The sequence below is a fragment of the Orcinus orca genome, chromosome 19 (genome assembly GCF_937001465.1).
Source record: "Orcinus orca chromosome 19, mOrcOrc1.1, whole genome shotgun sequence".
In the NCBI taxonomy this organism is placed as follows: Eukaryota; Metazoa; Chordata; class Mammalia; order Artiodactyla; family Delphinidae; genus Orcinus; species Orcinus orca.
This window is the reverse complement of record NC_064577.1, coordinates 37041617-37063629: the sequence shown is the minus strand read 5'-3', so window position 1 is coordinate 37063629 and position 22013 is coordinate 37041617. Positions and strand designations below refer to the sequence as shown.

General features: G+C 54.6%; 1 protein-coding gene and 1 pseudogene across 5 annotated transcripts in view; one reads left to right on the top strand and one right to left on the bottom strand.

The window, feature by feature from the left end:
• MRC2 (mannose receptor C type 2) overlaps positions 1-22013 on the top strand; it is a 54725-nt gene that overhangs the window by 19696 nt on the left and 13016 nt on the right. For all 5 annotated transcript variants that reach the window (XM_049701642.1, XM_049701641.1, XM_033438929.2 and 2 more), the window contains exons 2-10: positions 12771-13172; positions 13882-14055; positions 14261-14425; positions 14590-14703; positions 15208-15354; positions 18028-18216; positions 18345-18499; positions 19619-19726; positions 21478-21593. In XM_049701642.1, coding sequence (XP_049557599.1) covers positions 12771-13172; positions 13882-14055; positions 14261-14425; positions 14590-14703; positions 15208-15354; positions 18028-18216; positions 18345-18499; positions 19619-19726; positions 21478-21593 — 1570 coding nt within the window. The remainder of the gene's footprint in view (positions 1-12770; positions 13173-13881; positions 14056-14260; positions 14426-14589; positions 14704-15207; positions 15355-18027; positions 18217-18344; positions 18500-19618; positions 19727-21477; positions 21594-22013) is intronic.
• Positions 92-1442, bottom strand: LOC105748273 (ubiquitin carboxyl-terminal hydrolase isozyme L5-like; annotated as a pseudogene).

Here is a 22013-nt window from a genome sequence, read left to right as displayed (position 1 = left end):
TGATGCAGGCAGGGAGAGGTTATGAATCCACGCATTGAAGGTGAGACCAACTGGGACTATTGTCAAACGTGCGCTGAGTCAGTTAGGGTGTTGCTCAAAGTTCTTTATACTTAATGGTTTCCTCGAAAGTAAGTGCAGAAGCAGAAATGTGTACACATCCCAAAGCATCTTTTGCATTTGGTTTCCTGTGCTTTCTTTGCATTCTGTTTTTCTTTTGCCTTTTCTACTAGTGGTATTAACTGCTGGTGTTCTGCTAAAGTCTTTAAGAATTCCATAATGAATGGCAGATAATTATGCTTCCTTCTGATGTTTTCAATCTTATATCTTTTTAATTTCTGTACTTCTTCAATAAGCACCTGATTTCTGGCAGCCTCTGACTGAATAGCACTTAACATGTTATTACCCTGATCTGTATCCATGGGTTCCTCCTCAGCAAGTTGTCTTTGTAATTCTTCTATCTTCTCTTCATATATCATTTTTCTGTCAGACACAATGGCCATTAAATTGAATTTCACCTTCACTGTACTTTTGTATCCTTTTTTCTATGACGGGCCTCACTGCGCTGATCCAATCATCTTGATGACATACACCTAAATCAGTGGGTCCTTCTCTTAATCCATCTAATTCCTACAGCCTTACATTACTAGGAACATAACTGACAAAGTGAAAAGCATCTTCTCTTTCTGATGTCTATGCATCAAATTCAAACATCTGCTGTCTGGCGAAACTGTTGTGTACTTGTCGAATCACATCCGAATTACTCAGTGCCAAACCTTTCACAGCTGCATCAAAACTTTGTGAAAATTCTTTAAACCCTGATAATGTCTCTCCTAAATGGACATCTTGATGGGTACAGTTCAATAACACACTTACTATGGCTGGAGTAGCACAAGCATCATTAATTACCCGCTTGGCAAAAAATATCATGTCAAGTCTGGAGTCCTGAGCCCCAGAGCCTGCTGGTTCTTCTCCTGGCTGCCACTTGAAAAGAAAAATCAGGGCTTCCCTGGTGGCGCAGTGGTTAAGAATCCACCTGCCAATGCAGGGCACAGGTTCGAGCCCTGGTCCCGGAAGATCCCACATGCTGCGGAGCAACTAAGCGCGTGCGCCAGAACTACTGAGCCTGCGCTCTAGAGCCTGTGAGCCACAACTACTGAGCCCACGTGCCGCATCTACTGAGCCCGTGCGCCTGGAGCCCGTGCTCCGCAACAAGAGAAGCCACTGCAATGAGAAGCCCGCGCACCACAACGAAGAGTAGCCCCCGCTTGCCCCAACTAGAGAAAGCCCGTGCACAGCAACGAATACTCAATGCAGCCAAAAATAATAAAAAGAAAATTAAAAAAAGAAAAATCAACCCATGAACCGGATTTATCAAAATTCTCAGGCTCTAAACTCCGTATTTCTTCTGCTTGGGCTCCTCAGCAACTGAATGCTTTAATGAGCTCGGTGAAGACCCGGGGTCACTTTCCACGCAGCGCCACTCTCTGGCATTGCCCATCGTGCCCTCTCCCCCACCGCTCCATCCGCTGCCGGCCACTGGAATCGGCACACTCGCACTGGCTTGTCAACCACACATCCCCCCCGCCTACTCCGTCACTAATTTTTCAAGGGGTCAACTTTTTTTTTTTTTTTTTTTTGCAGTACACGGGCCTCTCACTGTTGTGGCCTCTCCCGTTGCGGAGCACAGGCTCCGGACGCGCAGGCTCAGCGGCCATGGCTCACGGGCCCAGCCGGACCGGGGCACGAACCCGTGTCCCCTGGATCGGCAGGCGGACTCTCAACCACTGCGTCACCAGGGAAGCTCCAAGGGCTCAACTCTTAAGTGGTTATTTTAAAAGGTGCCCCCCCAAAAAGCAAAGCAGGAACTTAGGGTGGGAATCCCAAACTCAGACCCTTATCTAAATGTCCAGACTCTGGGTGTGAGCAGGTTTGTCATACGGTAAAGTGCCGAGGCAGCAACTCCAAGGAGTTGTTTTTCTCATCACAACTTTAAAAAGAGTGCCATCCGTGCCTTGCTTCGAGAACCAAACAAGTCCTTGAATGTTGCCACATCAGAAGGTCACGGAACTGCCAGCGAGTGGAGCAAAAGCTTGTGGTGAATCGTGTCAGGAGTTCTCAGAATCATATTGTGCTGTGTTTCAGACACGTCTCGAGAAAGGAATGCAGCGAGTCACAGGGACATTATGGTTGCTGGGCAGTGGAGCCTAATTTAGAGGGGACCCCCCAACACACTTTTTTTTTTTTCGGTTTTGAAATAGGCACAACCCTCTGGTCATTCGAGACCAGGATATTGAAGAATGTTTCTGCACTCTGATAAAAACAGTAGCGCCAACATGATAACATATGGCCATTCTCCTTCCACTTCAGTGTTGGAGTGGGGGCTGGGGTGCAAAAGGGGTGGGTGGGGACTGTGGCAAACCGGTGAGCCCCCTGTCAGGTGGGCAGCTCCACCCAGAAACTGTGACTGGCGCCTTACAGGCACACTGGCTCAGCACTGTCAGGCCTCCCAATGTTCCTGAGAGAGCTGGAAATGCAGATTTTTATGTGAAATCCCTCCAGTTTTCAATGCTCGCTCACTTTTCTGTCACTTACCGTGACGGCCAAATGCACCTTGGTTGTGGTTTATCAGTTTCAAGTGCCTGGAATAGTTGTTTGGAACTGACCAGTCTTCCTGGTCTCCCGTCTCTGCGCTGCCCCTTATTAACTGTGTTATCAAGAGAATTGATCTCTCAGTTATTTAATACCTGTTTCCTTATCTGTCAAATGGAGATAGGAATTTTACCTATTTCTGAGCATTGCTGTGAGGATTAACGAGAAAGCCTGGGAAGCCGGTGCCGGGTACCTAGCCAAGTGTATGGTAAACATTAACTTGTATCATTATTTGTGGTCTCTTTCCATAAGTGCAGGGTGACCATATGTCCTAGTTTGCCTGGGACAGCCCTGGCTCAAGCTTGTTGTAGTGCTGTAATTATTAGTAACTCCCCTTCTCATTCTCAACATGAGACAATAAATGATACGGTCAACTTATATAAGCAGATACTGGTGTGATGCGGTTCAGGACTTGAATAAGGTTTAGTCCTAATGGAAAGGTCATGGTTCCAGTTGAATGTCCTTGGACAAGTCACTTAACCTTTCTGTGTTTCGGTTTCCAAATTCTAAAGGACTGACAAGATGAATTCTAAGACCCTCCAGTTCATATTCATTCTGTCATTCGACATTTGTGAGTCCAGACTATGGCAGGCAAACGCTGGGGACATGGAGAGGCGGAGGATAGAACCTGAGCCCTCAAGGGGCACTTAGCCAATGAGGAACTCATTGTGTTGTGTGAATGGGGGGGAGGGATCCTACCCTTTTTTCTATGTTATGTGAAAGACCGTTAGTTAGAAATTGTTGGGCTTCCCTGGTGGCGCAGTGGCTAAGAATCTGCCTGCCAATGCAGGGGACACGGGTTCGAGCCCTGGTCCCACATGCCGCAGAGCAACTAAGCTCGTGCGCCACAACTACTGAGCCTGTGCTCTAGAGCCCGTGAGCCACAACTACTGAAGCCCACGCACCTAGAGCCCGTGCTCCACAACAAGAGAAACCACCGCAGTGAGCCCACTCGCCACAACTGGAGAAAGCCCGCGCGCAGCAATGAAGACCCAACGCAGCCAAAAGAAAAACGAAAAATTGTTCATAAAATAGTTCTTGCGAATCCAATGGTTTATATTTGAAACCTCAGTTTCTCACAAACAAATCGTTAGATTTTAGTTTAATTCCCCACACGTTTCTCTTTCTTTGTTTGAAAAAAATCTTCACTGTGGAAAATACAGAAAGGCCTAAAGGAGATTTTTTCTTCCTTTCTGTTGACTCTGCAGTAAGCAGTAGGGGGGCGGGGGGGGCTTCTAGTATTTTAGCTTTAAGTTACTGCCCCCCCCCCCCACTTCTGCAGCCACTTTGGCAAAGCTAAATTTTTTTTTGTTTGGCCAGTTGAACCAACCCTCCCCCCGCCCCCGCAGTGAAAGCGAGGAGGCCTAACCACTGGGCCGCCAGGGAATTCCCCAAACTAAATTTTTTAAAAGTTGCTCTCTCTCAGTTTGTCCCGGTGTCTCCTTTATTATAAATCCTTTCACTCATTCATTTACTCATCCTAAATCAGAGGTATGAAGCATCTAATGCAGCGCTGGGGCTGGGGCTCTCCTATCCGTGCTTTTATGAGATAATCTGCTGACGACTCCCACGGAGAAGTGAAACAAGTGTGGCTCCGCGGAGGCCGGCGCGGGCGGCGGGCGCGTGATTTCTGCGCCGGGACGGCTACGCCCCCACCCACGCGCGCTCCCTTCCAGGGTCGAATGCGGAGCTGGGCCCGGCCGCAGCCGCGGGTCCTGGATCCTGCCCTTCGCTGGCTGGTCAGTGAGGTTGGATTGTCCTGGCCCAGAAGGCCACTTCCTGCCACGACCGGAGCCGGCCGTTGTTGTGAAAGTTGCCCCCCGGGGAAGGAAGTGGCTTTGGGCTGTTTATTTTGGCTGCGGGCTAACAGACGGCGCCGGAGGCCGCCGACCTGGGGTTCGCAGAGCTGGGCTGGGGAGCCTGCTGGACCTCGTGGCCGCGGCGGGGCTGGGGGAGGGGGTCTGCGCCTAAAGGCCCCGGGCCGCGCCGCGCCGCGGAGATGGGGGCGCATCGCGCAAGGAGGGCGCACGGCCAAGGTGGGGGGCGCAGCGGCCACGAAGACCCGGAACTCCGAGGACGGGCTGGGCCCAGCACCTCGGGTCCTGGAGGCGGGCGTGAGGGAGGATGGGTCAAGGTGGGCCCGCCCCTGGGATGCTCCAGTAGAGAAAGAGACGTAGGGACCAGGCAGGGGAGCGAGGCTGCGGGAGCTGCCCGTGAGCAGAGGGGTGCAGGGTCCCCCCAGAGGTTAGAGGCGATTTGGGGCTCGGCATCCCCCGCCCTTCCTAGCCTTCGTACAAGATGGGGGGGGCCTGGGATAGGACAGGCCGAAAATATCGTGATGCTTTAGTCTGAGAAGACAAAAGACAGCAGGGCATGAGATCAAACACTCTTAAATCGCCACGGGGTGAAGGTCAGGGCGGGTGAGGATTTGCGTCTCCGAGAGCCCCAGGGGCCAGCTCCCCTCAGCCGGCACCGCCTGGGGGACCCAGGCAGAGCCATGGGAGGGTGAAAGCTGCCTTTCCGAATTTACCGGAATTCCCATCCCCCCTTCACACCATCCTCTTGCATGTATTAGGTGACAAGCCCATCTCTTAACTCATTCTCTGCCAGAGTTTGCTTTAACATCTTAAGACACAGCATATCACATCGTGCAATACAGACATTTTAAGGGGGGAAAAGAGCGTCTCTAGAGGAGGTTGACTGCTGCTGGAGAGATTGAGAGAGACACTGCACACAAGCGTGCGTGGGACAGCCGCGGAGCCTCCTCGGGGCTGTGTGTGTTCGGTTTTGTCCCATGCTCTGTAATGGACCAGCAGTTTGGTCTGGCTGGAGTGGAAGGGCTGCTGGGGAGGAGGCCGGAGAGTAGGAAGAGCCTGGAGGGTGGACGGTAGAGGGGGAAGCCCACACTAGCTCAGGATTTTGGTGGCGATGCTGCACGGTTGGGCAGAGTATTGGACCTCGAAGGCGTGTGACTCCCCTGCCCTCCATGGAAGGAATGCCCTGCCGCTCCACCCCCCCCAGGTCCAGTGTGCGTGCAGGGACATGGACACAGCCTCTAGCAGAGGGTGGCGCAGGGTGGGATGCCTGGTCCCCAGGGTTGGCCCCTCTGCAGGGCGGAACTGGCAGCTTCTGCTGACTCGGACATTTCCAGGCCTGGCCTCAGGGCCAAGTGGCTCATTGAAAACAGCTGCTCCTTTTGGCTGGCAGCCCTGCGGGCGGCTGTGGCTCTCCCTGGGATGACCCCTGGCCTCTGCGTGGCCTGGGGAGGGGTGCCAAAGGGGGAGACGGCCGGGGAGGGGGACGGGTGGTGCGGGGAGAGACTCAGCGGCTGGAGGCCACCCTGCTGCGCCCTCTGGGACCAAATATGGTCAGCTCCCCCCAGGCTCGCCAGCTGGTCCCTGGTCCCCAGCTCTCTAGGAGCTGAGCCAGGCTGTTTGCTGGGTCCCCAGTCTTTGATTCTGCCATTCCCCGAACTTGGAACACCCTCCGTGTCCTTGTCTCTGCTTGCGCCTTTCAGGGTTTTGTTTGACGTGTCCCTCGTTCAGTAGATATTTGTGGAGAGCCTGCTGTGTGCCAGGCACTGTGCTCGAGTGAACCTCCCCTCCGCTTCCTTCAGCGTGATGTCTTCAGCTTGTGATGGGGAACAGCCGTCTCATCGGAGGTCAGACCTCTGGCTGCCTCTGCTGCTGGGCTGAGTCCGGGAAGCTGCAGGGACAGCTGAGAGGTTTGCTGCTGAGAAACAGACAGTTGTGAGCCTCTGCACTCAGCCTCAGGACCGGCACATTGTGTGTACCTTACAGCAGACGGGAAAGGAAAGGAGGCCACGGTGACCCTCAACCCGGAGGCAGGAGGTGGGGTTACTCAGTGTAGGGCAGATATCTTTAAAACCCAGTTACCTCTGAGCACGGGAATAAATTTCCAGGGTGATGCCCTGGATGTCTGAGAAGCAAGGAAGTATGGATTCCACACCAGAAAGATTCCTTCAGTTACCTGGGAAATCCATTCTATCCATTTACCCCCAACCATGTGGTATAAATTAGATCTGACTGTTTTGCACACTTGTTGATGTGTTGCTTGTAACTTTTTCATGGATTGCTTTGTGAGTTCTGCATCTCCAGCTTCACTGTAAACATCTTGAGGGCAGAAGCCACATCCTTAATTTCCCTATAGTATCTAGTTCAGTGTTTCGTAAATGCTTGTCATTGTCATGAATGAGAAAGTCTCTGGGGGAGCAGCCGGAGACGTGATGGAGAGCATGCAGTGGGTCCAGCCTCCAAGCACCTCCTCTGACGTGGCCCAGAGGCAGCCACCGGCCCAAGAAGCTCATCATTGGTCTGACGGTCAGAGGGGACTCTGGAACAATGCCTCCAGGGGAGTAAGGAGCATGGACCAGTGTTCCAGACTGGTCCATGGACCTAGGGTTGTGTGTTTATCAGGATTCTTTGGTTACAAGGACAAAAGCGCGATGCAAACCAGCTCAGCAAAAAAAAAGAAAGGGATGTGGCTGCAAATGATCCCGAGTGATGCACAGTGCGGAGGAAGAGCCGCAGGGACCCAGGGGCTGGGGCTGGACATTCTGCACCACAAGGACTCACGTCCTCTCCTTCCATCTCTCAGCTCTGCGTCTCTTTCCATATTATCTCCTTCTTTGCTTACAACAGAAAGATCTTTTCCTCATGCTAGGAAACGTGGCCGTTGGCAGCCCCAGTTTAGCCACGTGAACAGAGAGAGGAGACGTCAGGGCTCCAGGAGAGGACTCTGATCAGCCCTGTTTAAGTGCCAGTCACTGTAGCCGGGGGATGGACATGATTATTGGCCAGTAGTGAGCCTCGTGCCCACTCACATAGCTAGAGATGCAGGAAAATACTTGATAAATAATAAGGGGAAGAGGGTGGGAAGTTTGCTAGGTAGACAAAAACAAAGACCAGAGACTACGGGCAGCTCCACGAGGTCAGGGATTCCGTTATCGTCTCCGTATGTTCCACGCAGAGCCTGGCTCCCGCCAGCCCGTATGGTGACAGGGGCTGGGTTGTATCTGGGTGGCTCATCCTCACACCCTCTGTGCCTGGCACCCTGCCTGCCACCTGTGAGAATCTCAGGGAATATTTGTTGAACAAATGAATGAATGACGTGCAGTTGGTTTTCGATGCACAGTTCCCTCCCTGGCCTCATTCATTCATTCACTCCCTGAACAAGTGCATCGTGGCCCACAACTGGGTGCCTGGTGGTGTGGTGTCGGTGTGGTTGCCATCCAGATACAAGGGGTCATCTTTGTCCTTGCTGAGGACCCTACCGAGGTCCTAGTGGGGGCCACTCCCACTCCCTGCATTGCCACCTGAGGCTCCCCAAGTGAGTGGAGTGAGGCTAGGGGGCTGGGTGAGGCTGGAGGGGACCTTCCTGGGAGGTGGGGGGCATCCGGCCTCCGCGCTTTGAGCTCCCTCTGCCGCTCCCTGTGTGCCCGCGGAGACCGTGCATGCAAAGCACACAGAGGCAGTTCTCAAAATGCCTGGTTCCCTTGCCTCTCGCCTGAGCGTTTCCGGCTCGGCCAAGGCTGGGCTTCATCTCTGCTTCCATTGGCCCCTGGAGAAACAGCTGCCTTCCTCCCGCCCCTCGACTCTGAGCGGAAAATGCTCTCCCTAGAGCCCCGCAGCCCCCTGCTCAGCAAAGCCCCTGGGTTCCACCGCTGAGAATTGGCCTCAGCCTCCCCGCCGCTCCCAAGTTCCTTATCCTTTTCTCATTTGCTGCCGCCGCTGCCGCCAAGGCACTTCTGTGACCCGCATTCCTCACCGTCTGCCCCCTGCGGATCCTCAGTGACTTCAGACTCTGAAGACTCAGCTCTCTCCGCCACCCCCAGACACCTGGACTTGAAGGGCTCGTTTGCCCTCATGTCCTGCTGCGTCCAAACCCACTGTTCTCTAACTAGGATGGTGCTGTGTGTTTCCTCGTGTTCCCCGCGTTGCCTGGGACATACCGTGCACATAGCGGGCGCTCCAGGTATAGATATGTGGATTTGAACCCAGAACCTAGGACAGCTGAGTGAGGAGGGGACTTGCGCAGTGATCCACGTGACAGAGGAGGAAACGGAGGCCTTGAAAGGTACTGCGATTGGGCATCCTGCTCTCTTGCCCTCTGGGCTTCAGTTTCTTCATCTGCCGAGAGGTGAGAAGGTGGCGTCTCCCGACCCCGTGGGCCTCTTTCAGACCCTGCATTTGCCATTTGTTACGACTTGATGTAGACCATGCGTGGGTTTTCTGGTCAGGGAGGAAGGGGAGATACTGTCCCCCTGGGCTGCCGTGGGCTCCTGTGACGTTCTGAGCTGCATGTCCAGCCCCACCCATCTCCAAGAGCGCCTATAAAAGCAAGCACTACTTTCTCCCTTTTCCGGTCCCACGCCCTCTCCCTACCGCCTGCCAAGGGCCACTTTCTGTTATTACTGACTCTCCTCGCTGGAGTGGAGTTTCTGAGAATCAAATGCCCGATCCAATCAAAGGCTCAGACAGGCCTGGATCAAGTCCTGGGCCAGTTTATGGTTCCTGGAGGGGGGCCGGAAGGGAGGGTTTGGGTGAGGGCAGCGGGGGAGGATTAGCTGTGGCAGTCGCCCTCGTTGGTCCTTTAGGAAGTCACCCGTGTCTTGCCCCGAGAGGACCCCCATCCTGGTGTTGTCAGAGAATAGAGTGACCGGTGTCCCTCCCCACTGGCCTTCCCACTGTGGAGTTTCAAACACGCAGCGGCAGGAGATGTGGGCCCTCTGTTTTAGGAAAATGAATTTGGCAGCCGGGACAAGGAGCAGAAAGTTAGACAGGTTGGTTGTGATTGTTATTTAGGCATGAAATTCATTCATTCATTCGTTATTATATTAAGTATTACCGTATGTTGGGCAGAGTTATAGGTACTGGGGAATATAGTGTGCAGATGAAGTCCTTGGAAGCTTCTGAACAAGAGGGGAGACAGAAAATAAACAAAACCACGTCAGATCATGAGCTCTGGTTCTGGAAATGGCAGGTTAGCTTGTATTAGTCTAATTCTCTGGCCAAGAGTCCTGATCGACTAAGGACAAAATATAAAATACAGTGGTTCGAGAGCAATCAAAACCAGACAGATGCTGGGGAGGAAACAGTCCTTGAAAGAGAAGAGGCTGCTGAGCGAGTGGTTCACTTCAGCAGCTGTTCCTCCTGAGAGCCCTGCCCAGGCTGGGGAGCTCAAACATCTTTACCGGTCAGAGTGTGGGGCTACCAGAAGAGCTAAAAATCAAGAGGGAAAATCCTGGAAAGGCAGGAGATGTCCTCCTACAAGTTCTCCTCAAATCATTGGCTGCTTGTAAACTGTGCGTGGGCAGAGCGACGCTTTAAGGAGCCCAGCGAGAAACAGCAGCTGGAGGAAGAGATTGCAGTTGCTGCCTCGTGCTGGGGAAACAAGAGTTTGGAATTCAAGTTCCACCAAGTTAGAGGAGCTGAGTAATTGCCTAAGGTTTTCTTTGAAAACTCTAGAAGGCCTCATCTAGGATTAAACCCAAGGCTAAGGGCCACACCTTAAGACTGAACAGAAAAACGCAAACAACCCCACCCTAGCAAAATGTAAAACCAAAGCTTCTCCGGGATCGAGATGATCCAGCAGTGACTTAACTGCCTGCCACAACAAAACTCAGCATTCTTTTTACGAAGATAAAAAGTCCAGACTCCCTGTAACATGTCATCTACAAGTCCAATACGCCAAAAAAACCTCCAGACTCCTCGTAACATTATCCACTATATCCAGTATGTAATAAAAATTACTAGACATGGCAGGCAGCAGGAAAAAGTGACGCATAATCAACAGAAAAAATAGTCGGTAGGCCCAGACTCACAGATAACCCGGATGTTGGAAAAAATACCAGATAACAATAAATGCTGTGAAGAGAATTATGCTAGAGAATAACTGTGGTTACCACTTTAGATTGGGAGATCAGGGAGGGCCTCTCTAAAGATGTGACTTTTTTTGAAATGTGAAATGCCAGGCAGAGGGAGCAGTGCAAAGGCCCTGAGGCAGGAAAGAGGCCTGTTCAAGAAGGGGCCAGGAGGTCCTTGACTTGAGCAAGGGACAGTAGTATCATATGAGATCAGACTGGTAGGCAGGACCAGAACATGTAGGGTCTCATGGCTCATAGTAAGTAGTATGAATTTTATTTGCAGAATGATGAATTGCCTTTGAAGGCAGGAGAGAGACTAATCTGACTTATATTGCTTTTCTTTTACTGTGAGAGAGGCTGTCATTTCAAATATTTAAGAACCAATTGCATTTCTTCTTTTTTTTTTTTAGCTGTGTATACATATCTTTTATTCATTTTCTACTATCTTGGTGCCATTTTACTCATAATTTATTGTATTTTTTATAAAAGCTCTTTTCATTTTAGGCAATAAACTATTTGCCTCTAGTAAGTTACACATATTTTTGTCACTTGAATTTTGATTTTTTATGGCATTTTTCATGCCATGAAAAACTTATTATGTTATTGAAGTTATCGCTGTTTTCTTTATGACCTTCAACACTCCAATATTATTTAAAAAAAATTTTTTTACAACTTATTTACATCTTTAAAAGATCATGCTGCCTGGCCATGAAGAATGACTTACAGAGGAATGCCAAGGCCAGCATGGTGGAACAGAAAGGTCTGGGGCTTGGACTCAGAAGACTGGGGCCAAATTTCAGCCTTGTGACTCTGGTCAAATTGTTCTACTACCCCTAGTCAAATACTTCGCCTATAATACGGAATCATCATCATCATCAACATTTATGGTGCTCTTACTGTGCGCTAGACCCCGTTCCAAGCACTTTACATGTCTTATCTCATTTAACGTTTACAGTAGTCTCACGATGAGGAAACCAAGCCGCGTGCCCAACTCCCACATTGAGTGGCAGAGCAGAGATTTGAACCCTAGCAGTCAGACTCATGCTTTCAAGGCATGAAAATAATCCTGAAGGGCCAGTGGATGCAGACGTGCTCTGGAGACTGAGATGTGCTGCATGTGTATGTCGTGTACTAAGTGGCAGCTAAGGAACAAGAAGGAGGTGGTGAAACGTGGGTGTCACAGAGACCTGGGTTCGCTTACTGGCTGTTTGGTACCATGAGTGGGTCGCTTCACAGCTCAAACTCACGTCAGTTTCGTCCTTTCTCTCTCTCAAACACTTTAAGGTATAATCACAGCTTTTGAGATACAATTCACATATTGTAAAACTCACCCATTTAAAATGTGCCTTTAATGGGGTTTTAGTATGTTCACAGAATTGTGCAACTATCATGACAATCTAATTTTAGCACATTTTCATCACCCCCCAAAGAAGCGCTGTACCTTTCCCCAGTCACTCCCCATTCCCATCACCCCAACCCAGCCCCAGGCAACCATTGATCTACCTCCTCTAAATTTAAATCTTGATTTCTTCATCTGTAAAGTAGGTGGGCAGGGGGCAGGTTGGATTTCAATGTCTTTCATAGAGTGTCTGCTCAGTGAGGTGATGGGTGAGAAGATGCAGGATTGGGGAAGCCAGAGAGCTAAGCTCTGTCTAAAATCTAAGGAGTGAGATGGTTATGGGACATGAATGGTTGGGTTTTGCTGGGGGCGGGTGTGGTGAGTGGTTTGGGAAGATTCTAAATGAGAGGAGAAGATGGAGCCGCTGCATCTGAGGAGCAGGAGGGGAGAGTGAGACAAAGCGACTCCAGGCTGGAGAACTCTGGCGGAAAAACAGCGCTACGTAACAGAGGTTGGGATAAAGGTTGCAGCGTGGTGTGTGATGTGAACACCTTCACCGTCCTCATAAGATCTTCAGAAAAGTCAACAGTTCCCAACTTGCCGTATGGAGTTGGGTTTGCTTTAGGGGGGTGGGACGGAAGGCTGAGTCCTACCTTCAGGTGGCATGGGGCTAGAACAGAGGCTGGTCGCCTAGGCTCTGCCTTGACTGGGCACAGGGGGACAGCAGTGCCTCTTGCCAACACCCAAAGGGCCAGTAGTGAAGACTGAGTGATTTATCATATGAGAGAAGGCTCACAGCCCAGCACCAGGATCATGGTCAGTGTCTGCAGGCGGCCTGGCCGTCAAGGGCGGCCAGGAGACCCCTGTGATGGCCTCGTGTCCTGCCTTCCCTTCCAGAACCCAACGTCTTCCTCATCTTCAGCCATGGACTGCAGGGCTGCCTGGAGACCCAAGGTGGGCAAGTCCGAGTCTCCCCAGCCTGCAATGCCAGCCTTCCTGCCCAGCGCTGGAAGTGGGTCTCCCGAAACCGGCTCTTCAACCTGGGCACCATGCAGTGCCTGGGCACAGGCTGGCCGGGCACCAACACCACCGCCTCCCTGGGCATGTACGAGTGTGACCGGGAGGCACTGAATCTTCGCTGGCACTGTCGCACACTGGGTGACCAGCTGTCCCTGCTCCTGGGGGGCCGTTCCAGCAACACGTCCAAGGCCGGCACCCCTGAGCGCGGCGACCAGACCCGCAGCGGCCAGTGGCGCATCTATGGCAGCGATGAGGATCTGTGTGCTCGGCCCTACTATGGTGAGAGGCTGCTGGCAGGGCAGGGCTGGGGCTCCTCGTGTCCGGGGCCTAGAGCCACAAGGGCAGATGCCGGGGTGACAAAACCTTGGCCTCCGCAGACCTCTGGCAGGCACCTCTTTCATTGCAGTGGGAAGCATTTTGGAATAATTGAGAAAATGAACTTCAAAGCCTATAATTTGCTTTTTTAAAAATTACGAAGTTAATACACTCTTGTAAAGACCTCAGACAGTACAACAGTGTATAACGTAAAATCAAATGAGAAATCCCTTCCCCCAGGCCCACTCTTCAGGGGAGGCCCCAGGGTAATCCTCCACAGGGGTCTTGATCCCCATTTTGCAGGGGTGAACAGGAACCAGAGTCACCCAGTGAGAGGGGCCTTTCCTGGTGGGCAGCTTCATCCTAAGGGTCCTTTCCTGGGAGTTCCAAGATAGAATTTGGCATGAGGGCCAGCTGGATTTTGGACAGGCATTAAGGGGCACTGCGGGGCCCCCTTCCCAGCCCTATGGGATGAGCAGTAGGCCTTCTCCCAGGCTCCTGGGCTGACCTGACGGCAGAGGGAGCGTTAAAGCCACAGTCTGGTGCCACTGCCCCTCCCACTCTCTGCTGACCCCTGCCCACCCCGGCTCCCAGGGTTATAGGGGGTTTTTGTCTGAGGGATAGGCAGCCTCTGGGGTCCAGGTGCCAAGGTCTTGGCTCCCCTCTCCTGCAGAGGTCTACACCATCCAGGGCAACTCCCACGGGAAGCCGTGCACCATCCCCTTCAAGTATGACAACCAGTGGTTCCACGGCTGCACCAGCACAGGCCGCGAGGACGGGCACCTGTGGTGCGCCACCACCCAGGACTACGGCAAGGACGAGCGCTGGGGCTTCTGCCCCATCAAGAGTGAGAGTGGAGCGGGCGGGGCTGGCGGGAGGCTGGCCCTGGGGGGCGCGAGCGGGTGGCAGAACTTGCGGGGCAGAGTGGGAAGTGGCCTCTCCTCGCAGCACGGGGCAGCCTGTGTGGAGTCACTGCACTCCTGGAGGGACCCCTTGTGGGCCCTGCAGGACAGGGCTGGGGAGGGACCCACACTCGGCTATCGTGGTGGCAGGTAACGACTGTGAGACCTTCTGGGACAAGGACCAGCTGACGGACAGCTGCTATCAGTTTAACTTCCAGTCCACGCTGTCCTGGAGGGAGGCCTGGGCCAGCTGTGAGCAACAGGGGGCGGATCTGCTGAGCATCACGGAGATCCACGAGCAGACCTACATCAATGGTGAGGCTGGGGCAGGGCGGGGGGCAGGCGCCTGAGACCTGCCCCGCCTTTGGAGGGCCCTGAGGCCTTTCTGCTGGTGGGGGTAGGGATGCTGGTGGTGGGGCAGAGGGTGGAGGGCCAGGGATGGGGCGACCCCTTCCTCACTGTCGCTATCTTGCTGTCAGGGCTGCTCACTGGCTATAGCTCCACACTGTGGATTGGCCTTAACGACCTGGACACCAGCGGAGGCTGGCAGTGGTCGGACAACTCGCCTCTCAAGTACCTCAACTGGGAGAGTGGTGAGGCGCGGGGTTTGGGGCGCAGGGAGGCCAGGGAACCTCCGCACGGGCACTTGGTCTCTTATTTGCTCCTTCGCTGGTACCCTGCTCCAGGAGAGCAGTGAGGGTGGGGGCAGATTCCCACTCCCTTCTGGACCGGGCGCCACTGGTCCATGGCGTGTGTTGTCCGAATTAGGAACCGATGCCCCTTCCTCGGGACACAGGGCCTGGGAGGGGACTGGATCTTATTCTCCACGCACCCCTTCAGCCGCGGGCACCGGGGCACCGAGCGCGCCAGCAGCCTGGCCAGGGCGGGCGGGCGGGCGGGCGGGGCTGGAACGGGTTGCCGCGCAGAGGCACCAGGACCACGTGGGCCCAGGTTAGGCAGCAGGAGGGCCGAAGCGGGGCGCTGGGCATCTGAGCGGGCTCAGGTCTCCCGAGGGAGCACGAGGTTCGGGGTAGGGCTCCCGGGCCAGGGGGTGAGTTTCTCTCGCCTGGGGCGCTGGCGCCCTGCCCTCCCCACAGATCAGCCGGACAACCCGAGCGAGGAGAATTGCGGAGTGATCCGCACGGAGTCGTCGGGCGGCTGGCAGAACCGCGACTGCAGCATCGCGCTGCCCTACGTCTGCAAGAAGAAGCCCAATGCCACGGCCGCCGAGCCCCCGCCTCCCGGTGAGCCTGGCAGCCGCGGGGCGTGGGTGGGGCTCGTCAGGGCCGCAGCCGCCGGCGGCTCAGCCTCCCAGCACTGGGGTCTCTGATCCTCTCTGTTCTTTAATGGTTCAGCTGAAGTCTGAACAAACTGAAATGTGCCATTAATTCGTTCCGGGAACGTTCGTTGAGCACAGTGTTCAATGCCTCGGGACTCACCGTGTCCTCGTGGTGGTCACAGCCTGCTGGAGGTGACAGACACCTCAACATTCAATTGGAATATCCTGAGTTATGTGCTATTATAAAACACATGTATAATAAATATCAGAGGGGCCTAGAGAAGAAATTGATTAAGCTCCAGAGACTTAAGGAAGGTTTCCTGGAAGTGACATTGGATTTGGGCCTTTCAAGTTGAGCGTAAGTTTAAAAAGGCATAAAGAGGTGTGAGGGAAGGGCATTCCTGGCAGAGGGGACTGCAGGTGCAAAGGCACGGTGGCCTGGAAGTTCACGGTACCTTTAAGGACGGGGAGCATTGCTCCCTAACTAAGGGTTAGAGTATAGGCGCTAACCACTTAAAGTGTGGCCGCCGTCCAGCAGCACAGCGTCACCTTCCCAGGTGATGTTATAAATGCTTGTTATAAATGTAGAATCTCAGGTGCACCCCCCCCACATTAATTGAATTAGAACCTGCATTTCCCAAGATGCTTAGGCGATTCATGTGCAGGTACAGTTTGAAAAGTACTGGATTAGAGGGCAGGGGAATGAGACGGTTCAGAAAAGCAGGTTGCAGCCAGTTCCTGAAGGATCTTGGCTTCTGGGTGAAATCTGGGTGGGGCCGTGTAGGCTGTGGGAGCCTTTGCAGACTTTTAAGGCAGGGAGTGTCTGGTCCACATTTGTGATTCACCGAGATAGCTCTAGAGGCCGGCACCCGCTTTGGGGTGTGGCCTTGGGTCCACAGCTTAGTCTCAGAGGTGCAAATTGAGGATAAACTCAACCCCATTGCAGGGTTGCTTTAAGGCTGGAGACCTGGCCTGACTTAAAGGAGCGTCTCCTTAGGTTGGAGGGGCTACTGCAGGAGTCCAGTAGCCATGGGGTGAAGACGGGATTTGTACACGGAAAATACAGCAAAACCAGAAAAAAATCCACAAAACAGAAAGTAAGAGCTTACAGAGCAAAACTTCTGCTTCTGACCATTGAAGTGTTGCCAAAGGCTGATTCAGGGTCACTAGCCACCACTGTCTGTCCTCACCCCCTCGGGGGTCAGGAGCAAAGGTTTCAAACATTGGCACCCACATCTAGGGCACCTCACCTCCAGCTCAGGGGGAGCCTGGGGCAGGCACCAGTTCCAGGGCTTCCCTTTCTGAAAGGAGGGCCACAGGGCCAGTGTGGGCAGGCCTCTCTGTGGCCCCCATCGGGACTGGCCCCTCACCAAGTCCTCTGTCCCCTGGATCTGCCCAGAGTGGCTGCTGTGGGGGGTTCTCCTCTGGGGCCTCACGGACCTGCAGGTATGTCTCTAGCCGTGGATTTCCTCTTTCATCCTGGCCCACATCTCTCTGCACGAGGTGTATTTTCTAAGCAGTTTCTTGGGTGGTTCTGCCTCCTGGGACTCATCACTCAAAGCGTGTCATTTTAGAGGCAGGCGCCGTCATGCCCCCAAAGCGTCCTCATTTCCTAAACTCCCTTCTTCCCACAGCCCTTGGGTCTGCACACCCACTAAACTCTTGTGTCTAAGGAGGCAGCCTTGGGTCTTAGCTCAGCGGCTGACAAGAGATGATCGATAGGTCTTGATCCTATCCCAAGGAGGGAGGCTGCTCAGGCCCTCAGCCCTTCCCCACTCTGCCAGGTCTCCAAGAGACAGTATGGCTGGACCCTGGAGCATCTCCCAGGATGGAGTGGATCCCAGTGGGGCAATGCTTCAAGTGGGTACATGCTTTCTTGCCCAGCCAGCAGAATCCTGTCCAAGCCTGATGTTGTGGGTGGTTTGGTAAAGTCTTGTTTTCTCTTGCCAAGACCCAAGTGAGAGCTTGTTTGCATCAGGTGCCTGCGGACCCTGATCCCTAGAGGGTGATCTTGAAATGCATGGAAATGGGAGTGAGGAAGGGCCTAAGGCCGGTTGGTTTCTCAGCTCTGGGGTTCAGGGAGAGGAGCTGGGGGTGGGGGTGGGGGGAGGATCAAGAGTAAAAACCCCAGCCAGGGGACGCCTGTCAGGCAGCGGTGAGTTCACGAGCTGCTGACCTGGGAGGCCCCGTTTCCCCACCCCCTTCATCCCGGATTAATGGAGCCACACTCCATAGATGCTCTTTGAGACAGTGACGGCTGTATCATTTATTAAGTGAGGTGGACACGAGCTAAGTTGTAATCTTACAGCAGGAAACCCCATTTACAGAGGAGGAAACTGAGGCTCCTGGGGCTGGTCTGTCCTGAATCCCCATCTATCTCTCCGTGAGAGCCCCAGCTTGGGGGGGCCGTCCTGTCTTGGGTGGAATCTGCCACCACCTCCCGGGGCTTCAGCCACCCTGGGAGTTTTGTCTTTCCAGCATCATTCGGTATTCAGACCTGTCCTCGTGGAAAGGGCGGATCTGTGACAGGTTTGGGGAGGAGGTGACTTCCAGGCCCCTGCCTGTGTTGACACCCAGTGGGTCGGTTCCCGGGCTGGGCAGCTCGGTCCCTGAGCAGCGGCCTCTCTGGTGTCCGCAGACGTGTGGGCCAACGTGAAGGTGGAGTGCGAGCCCAGCTGGCAGCCCTTCCAGGGCCACTGCTACCGCCTGCAGGCTGAGAAGCGCAGCTGGCAGGAGTCCAAGAAGATGTGTCTGCGGGGCGGGGGCGACCTGCTCAGCATCCACAGCGTGGCCGAGCTGGAGTTCATCACCAAGCAGATCAAGCAGGGTGAGGGGCCGCGTCCCCCGCGCCCGTCCCATCCGCCCGGAGGCCCAGGGCCTGTCCCTCCCTCCCCTGCCAGTGCCTGAGGCTGACCTCCCCGTGTCCCCTCTCCCCTCTCCCCGGCCGCACCCCAGAGGTAGAGGAGCTGTGGATCGGTCTCAACGATCTGAAACTGCAGATGAATTTTGAGTGGTCCGACGGGAGCCTCGTGAGCTTCACCCACTGGCATCCTTTTGAGCCCAACAACTTCCGGGACAGCCTGGAGGACTGTGTCACCATCTGGGGGCCGGTGAGAAGCCCCTCTCCCTGTCACGGGGCCCCCAGACCTAGCCTCAGTTTCCTCATCTGTCAGGGGAACTCTAATGGTGCCACCCTCAGAGGGTCACTGGGAGGATTAAAGGAGTGAGTTCTTGTGAAGCCTTAGGACGGTGCCTGGTGCGATCTTGGTCTCTTGCCAGCTGCACTTCCCCGCCTGCAGGTGGCGTCAGAACTCACATTATGTGGACATGCTGTGCAGGCAGGACTGCTCGGTGCCAGCCCTACCCAGCCCAGGGTCCTGCCCCCTCAAGAAATGATGGAGCTGTGACTGTTTGCCATGGTTTTGGCTCAGACAGTGTGGGTGGATGAAAGAATTGATCCAGGGCTTCAAGCAGAGATAAGTCTGGCCCTTAAAGAATGGACAAAGCTGTAGGGACAGACTACTTACTCCAGAGACAGGACATTCTGCCGTGAGATACAGCCAACAGTGCCAGTGACTGTGGAGACGTCTGGCTTAGAGGATGCTATTTAAAAATTTATGAACAATTATTTATTGAGCATCTGCTATGTGCCAGGCATTCTCCTGGGGGCTGGGACATATTAACACCTCTGCCCTCCAGATGCAGCTCAAGGCAGACAAAAACTGCTGGCTGGGTGCCCTGGACACAGGAGGGCTAAGGCAGTTAGGAGGGGCCGAGGACTAAGTTCCTCTTCAGCTCCGTCAGCTGAGGTGAGGGTCTGGGCACACGGCCCCTGCTCGCCCTGAATCTGCAGGTACTGGCTGGACGCCATGCCGACCTGGGAATCTCATTTGTCTGTCCTGCTAACAGTCTTAGCCAGCTTGTCCTTCATGTTTATGAAATGAGCTGTAAGTAATTTAAGAGAGCACCTTTTTCCATTTAGACAGTGCTTGTCAAAGTTTCGAGGCATTTGCGCATCAACTCTGTGTGCTCTCATCAGCCCTGTGAGGCTTGGAGCACTAATCCTGCTTCCCCCATTTTCCAGCCTAGAGCACAGAGAGGTCAAGCTTCTTGCTCAGAATCACACAGCAAGTCAGAGGCACGGCCAGGTCTGGAAACCAGGTTCACTGAAGGGGTTTGGGAGATTTGGAGGAGATAGATTGAGACTCCCCCTTGCCCTGTGTCCCTAGGAAGGTCGCTGGAATGACAGTCCCTGTAACCAGTCCCTGCCATCCATCTGCAAGAAGGCAGGCCAGCTGAGCCAGGGGGCCGCTGAGGAGGACCATGGCTGCCGGAAGGTGAGGGTGCTTCTGGAGCTGCCCCGGGTGAGGCCAACCAGAGGGGCTCCCAGGGGCAGGAGGGCAGGTGGAAGCCCGCAGCCTCCCATGGCATCGTCCCTTCCTCGGCATGCCCCCTCCTCCGCTCTCCAACCTGCTCCGTTCCAGGAGCGATGTTGGATGAGGTGGGGTGGGGGGGAGAAGCTTTTGGGAAGAAGCAGAGCTCCCCCGCCACCCCTAGCCCTGAGCCCCCCTCCATGGAAAGCCACGGAGAACCCGGAGGTGGCGGTGGGCGGGCCCCCCAGTCTGGTTCAGTATCCCCTGAGTGGAGGCTGCTGGGGAGACCCTGGCCCTCTGTGCACCCCGGCCCCATCTTCCCACCTCACTTGCTGGCATAGCGTGTGCTTGTCTGTCTCCACAGGAGGAACGGGGCCATGCGGTGTCTCCGCCCCTGGGCTCTCGCCCCAGGGAGGGAAGGGATTAGGACTGAATGGGGGGAATGAATCAGTTGGGGGGGCGGAGCTATGAAAGAGGGTGAGGGTGGGTGATGGATGTGTTTCCCTCCTCCAGCCGCCCGCCCGCCCCACCCCTCGCCGCCCCCAGAGGAGCAGGGGTGTGAGCAGTGTGGACACACGTGGGGAGGCTGCTCTTCAAGCCCACTTGGTTGTGTTTTGGCCCCTGGCGGCTCCATCTGCAGAGGCCACGCTCACGTACACACATACGCACGTAGACATGCACAATATACACATAAACACAAACACATAACACACACGCATGTAGGTATACACACAAATACATGCACATGTACACATACACATATGCACATGTACACACACACACACACACACACACACACACACACACACGCCACTTTCTCCTCTGCGCTGGTTCCTGCCCTGGGTGCTGCCTCACTCTCTCTCCCAAGCTCCAGCCCCCACCCCCAGGGATCCCACTTGAAGGCTTCCTGGAGGCAAAGGCCCTGGCAGGCACCTGGTGTCATCTTAGGAGGAACAGGGCTGTGGCAGGGACAGACACAACCTCTGTGGTGCGGGTTCCGGTCTGGGCTCTGCCTGCACTGTCTGTACAAGATCGAGCCACGTAATTCTGAGCCTCAGGTCCTCACTTGCAAGGCAAAGCAGAGAGGCCCTCAGGTGGCCCAGGGGACAAGGTCGGGGGGGTGAAGCCTCCCCGGCCTCACGGGGAGGGGGGCAGCGAGCCAGCCGTGTAGGAGGGGTGGTCTCTCTTCCGCAGCTTTGCTGCCCCTCGCCGAGGGTCTGTCCCGCCTGCTCGCGGGCCAGGCGCATCCTCCGTGTCCTCCAGCTTTTCCAGGCCCCCGAGGATTGCCCAGCCCCCTCCACATCCTGGCAGCTCTCCCAGCTTTCTGGCTCTGGTTTCCCAGCCAACTGGCAGTTTTCCCACTGCGTCTCTTGGTTCAAACACCCAAGCGAGGAACCCGGTGGGCCACTCATCTTTCGTGGCCAGGCCACAGGCCGGGTGACTGGCTGTCTCCCAGTCAGCCACCTGTGGGCCATGCTTACACCCCGGGCCTGGCAGTTGTGGGTAACGGTAGGGAGGGGAGCGTGGAGTGACAAGGTGCAGAACACAGCACAGGAAGAGCCGGCTCTGGTGTCAAACCAGTCCCCTCTGTTCTGTGCCCAAGCCTGCAGAAAATTCAGTGGTGCCACTGATAGCACCTGCACCCCAGGATTTATGGGTGAGAAAGGAGAGTCCTCCCCCCAGACACCCCTTTTCTGCCCACTCTCTTGAGCCAGGGTTGGACGTGGCACAGCCCATCCTGCTACTGGCTGGGAGAGGACCAGGTGACCTACAGTGAGGCCCGGCGCCTGTGCACCGACCACGGCTCTCAGCTGGTCACCATCACCAACAGGTACAGGAGAGGGACCAGCCCTCCCCTATGTCCTGGCCTAACGTGGTCCCTCCTCCAAAGCGGGCAGCATCCTGCCATCCAGTGCAGAGGGACTCGAGTCCTTTGAGCTTCAACAGGCTCCAGGGCCTTTTTCTAATATTGTCACCAGAAGGACTCCTGTTTATTAAGCGACCCCAGTGTGGGACAGGTCCTGGGCAGGGGCAGGGGCAGGGACAGGTCCTGGGCAGGGGCAGGAACAGGCGTAGGTGTGGGCTGGATGCCCCGAAGAGACCTTGGCTCTGTCTGATTATCCCTCTCCTCAGCAAGGCATGGAGGTGAAGACAGTAGAAGGGGACCTGGGTGGCTGTGTGTCAGCTGCAGGGTCCCCACTTCCCTGAGCAAGTTTCTTTTTTAAAGCATTTCTTAATTTTTTAAAATTAA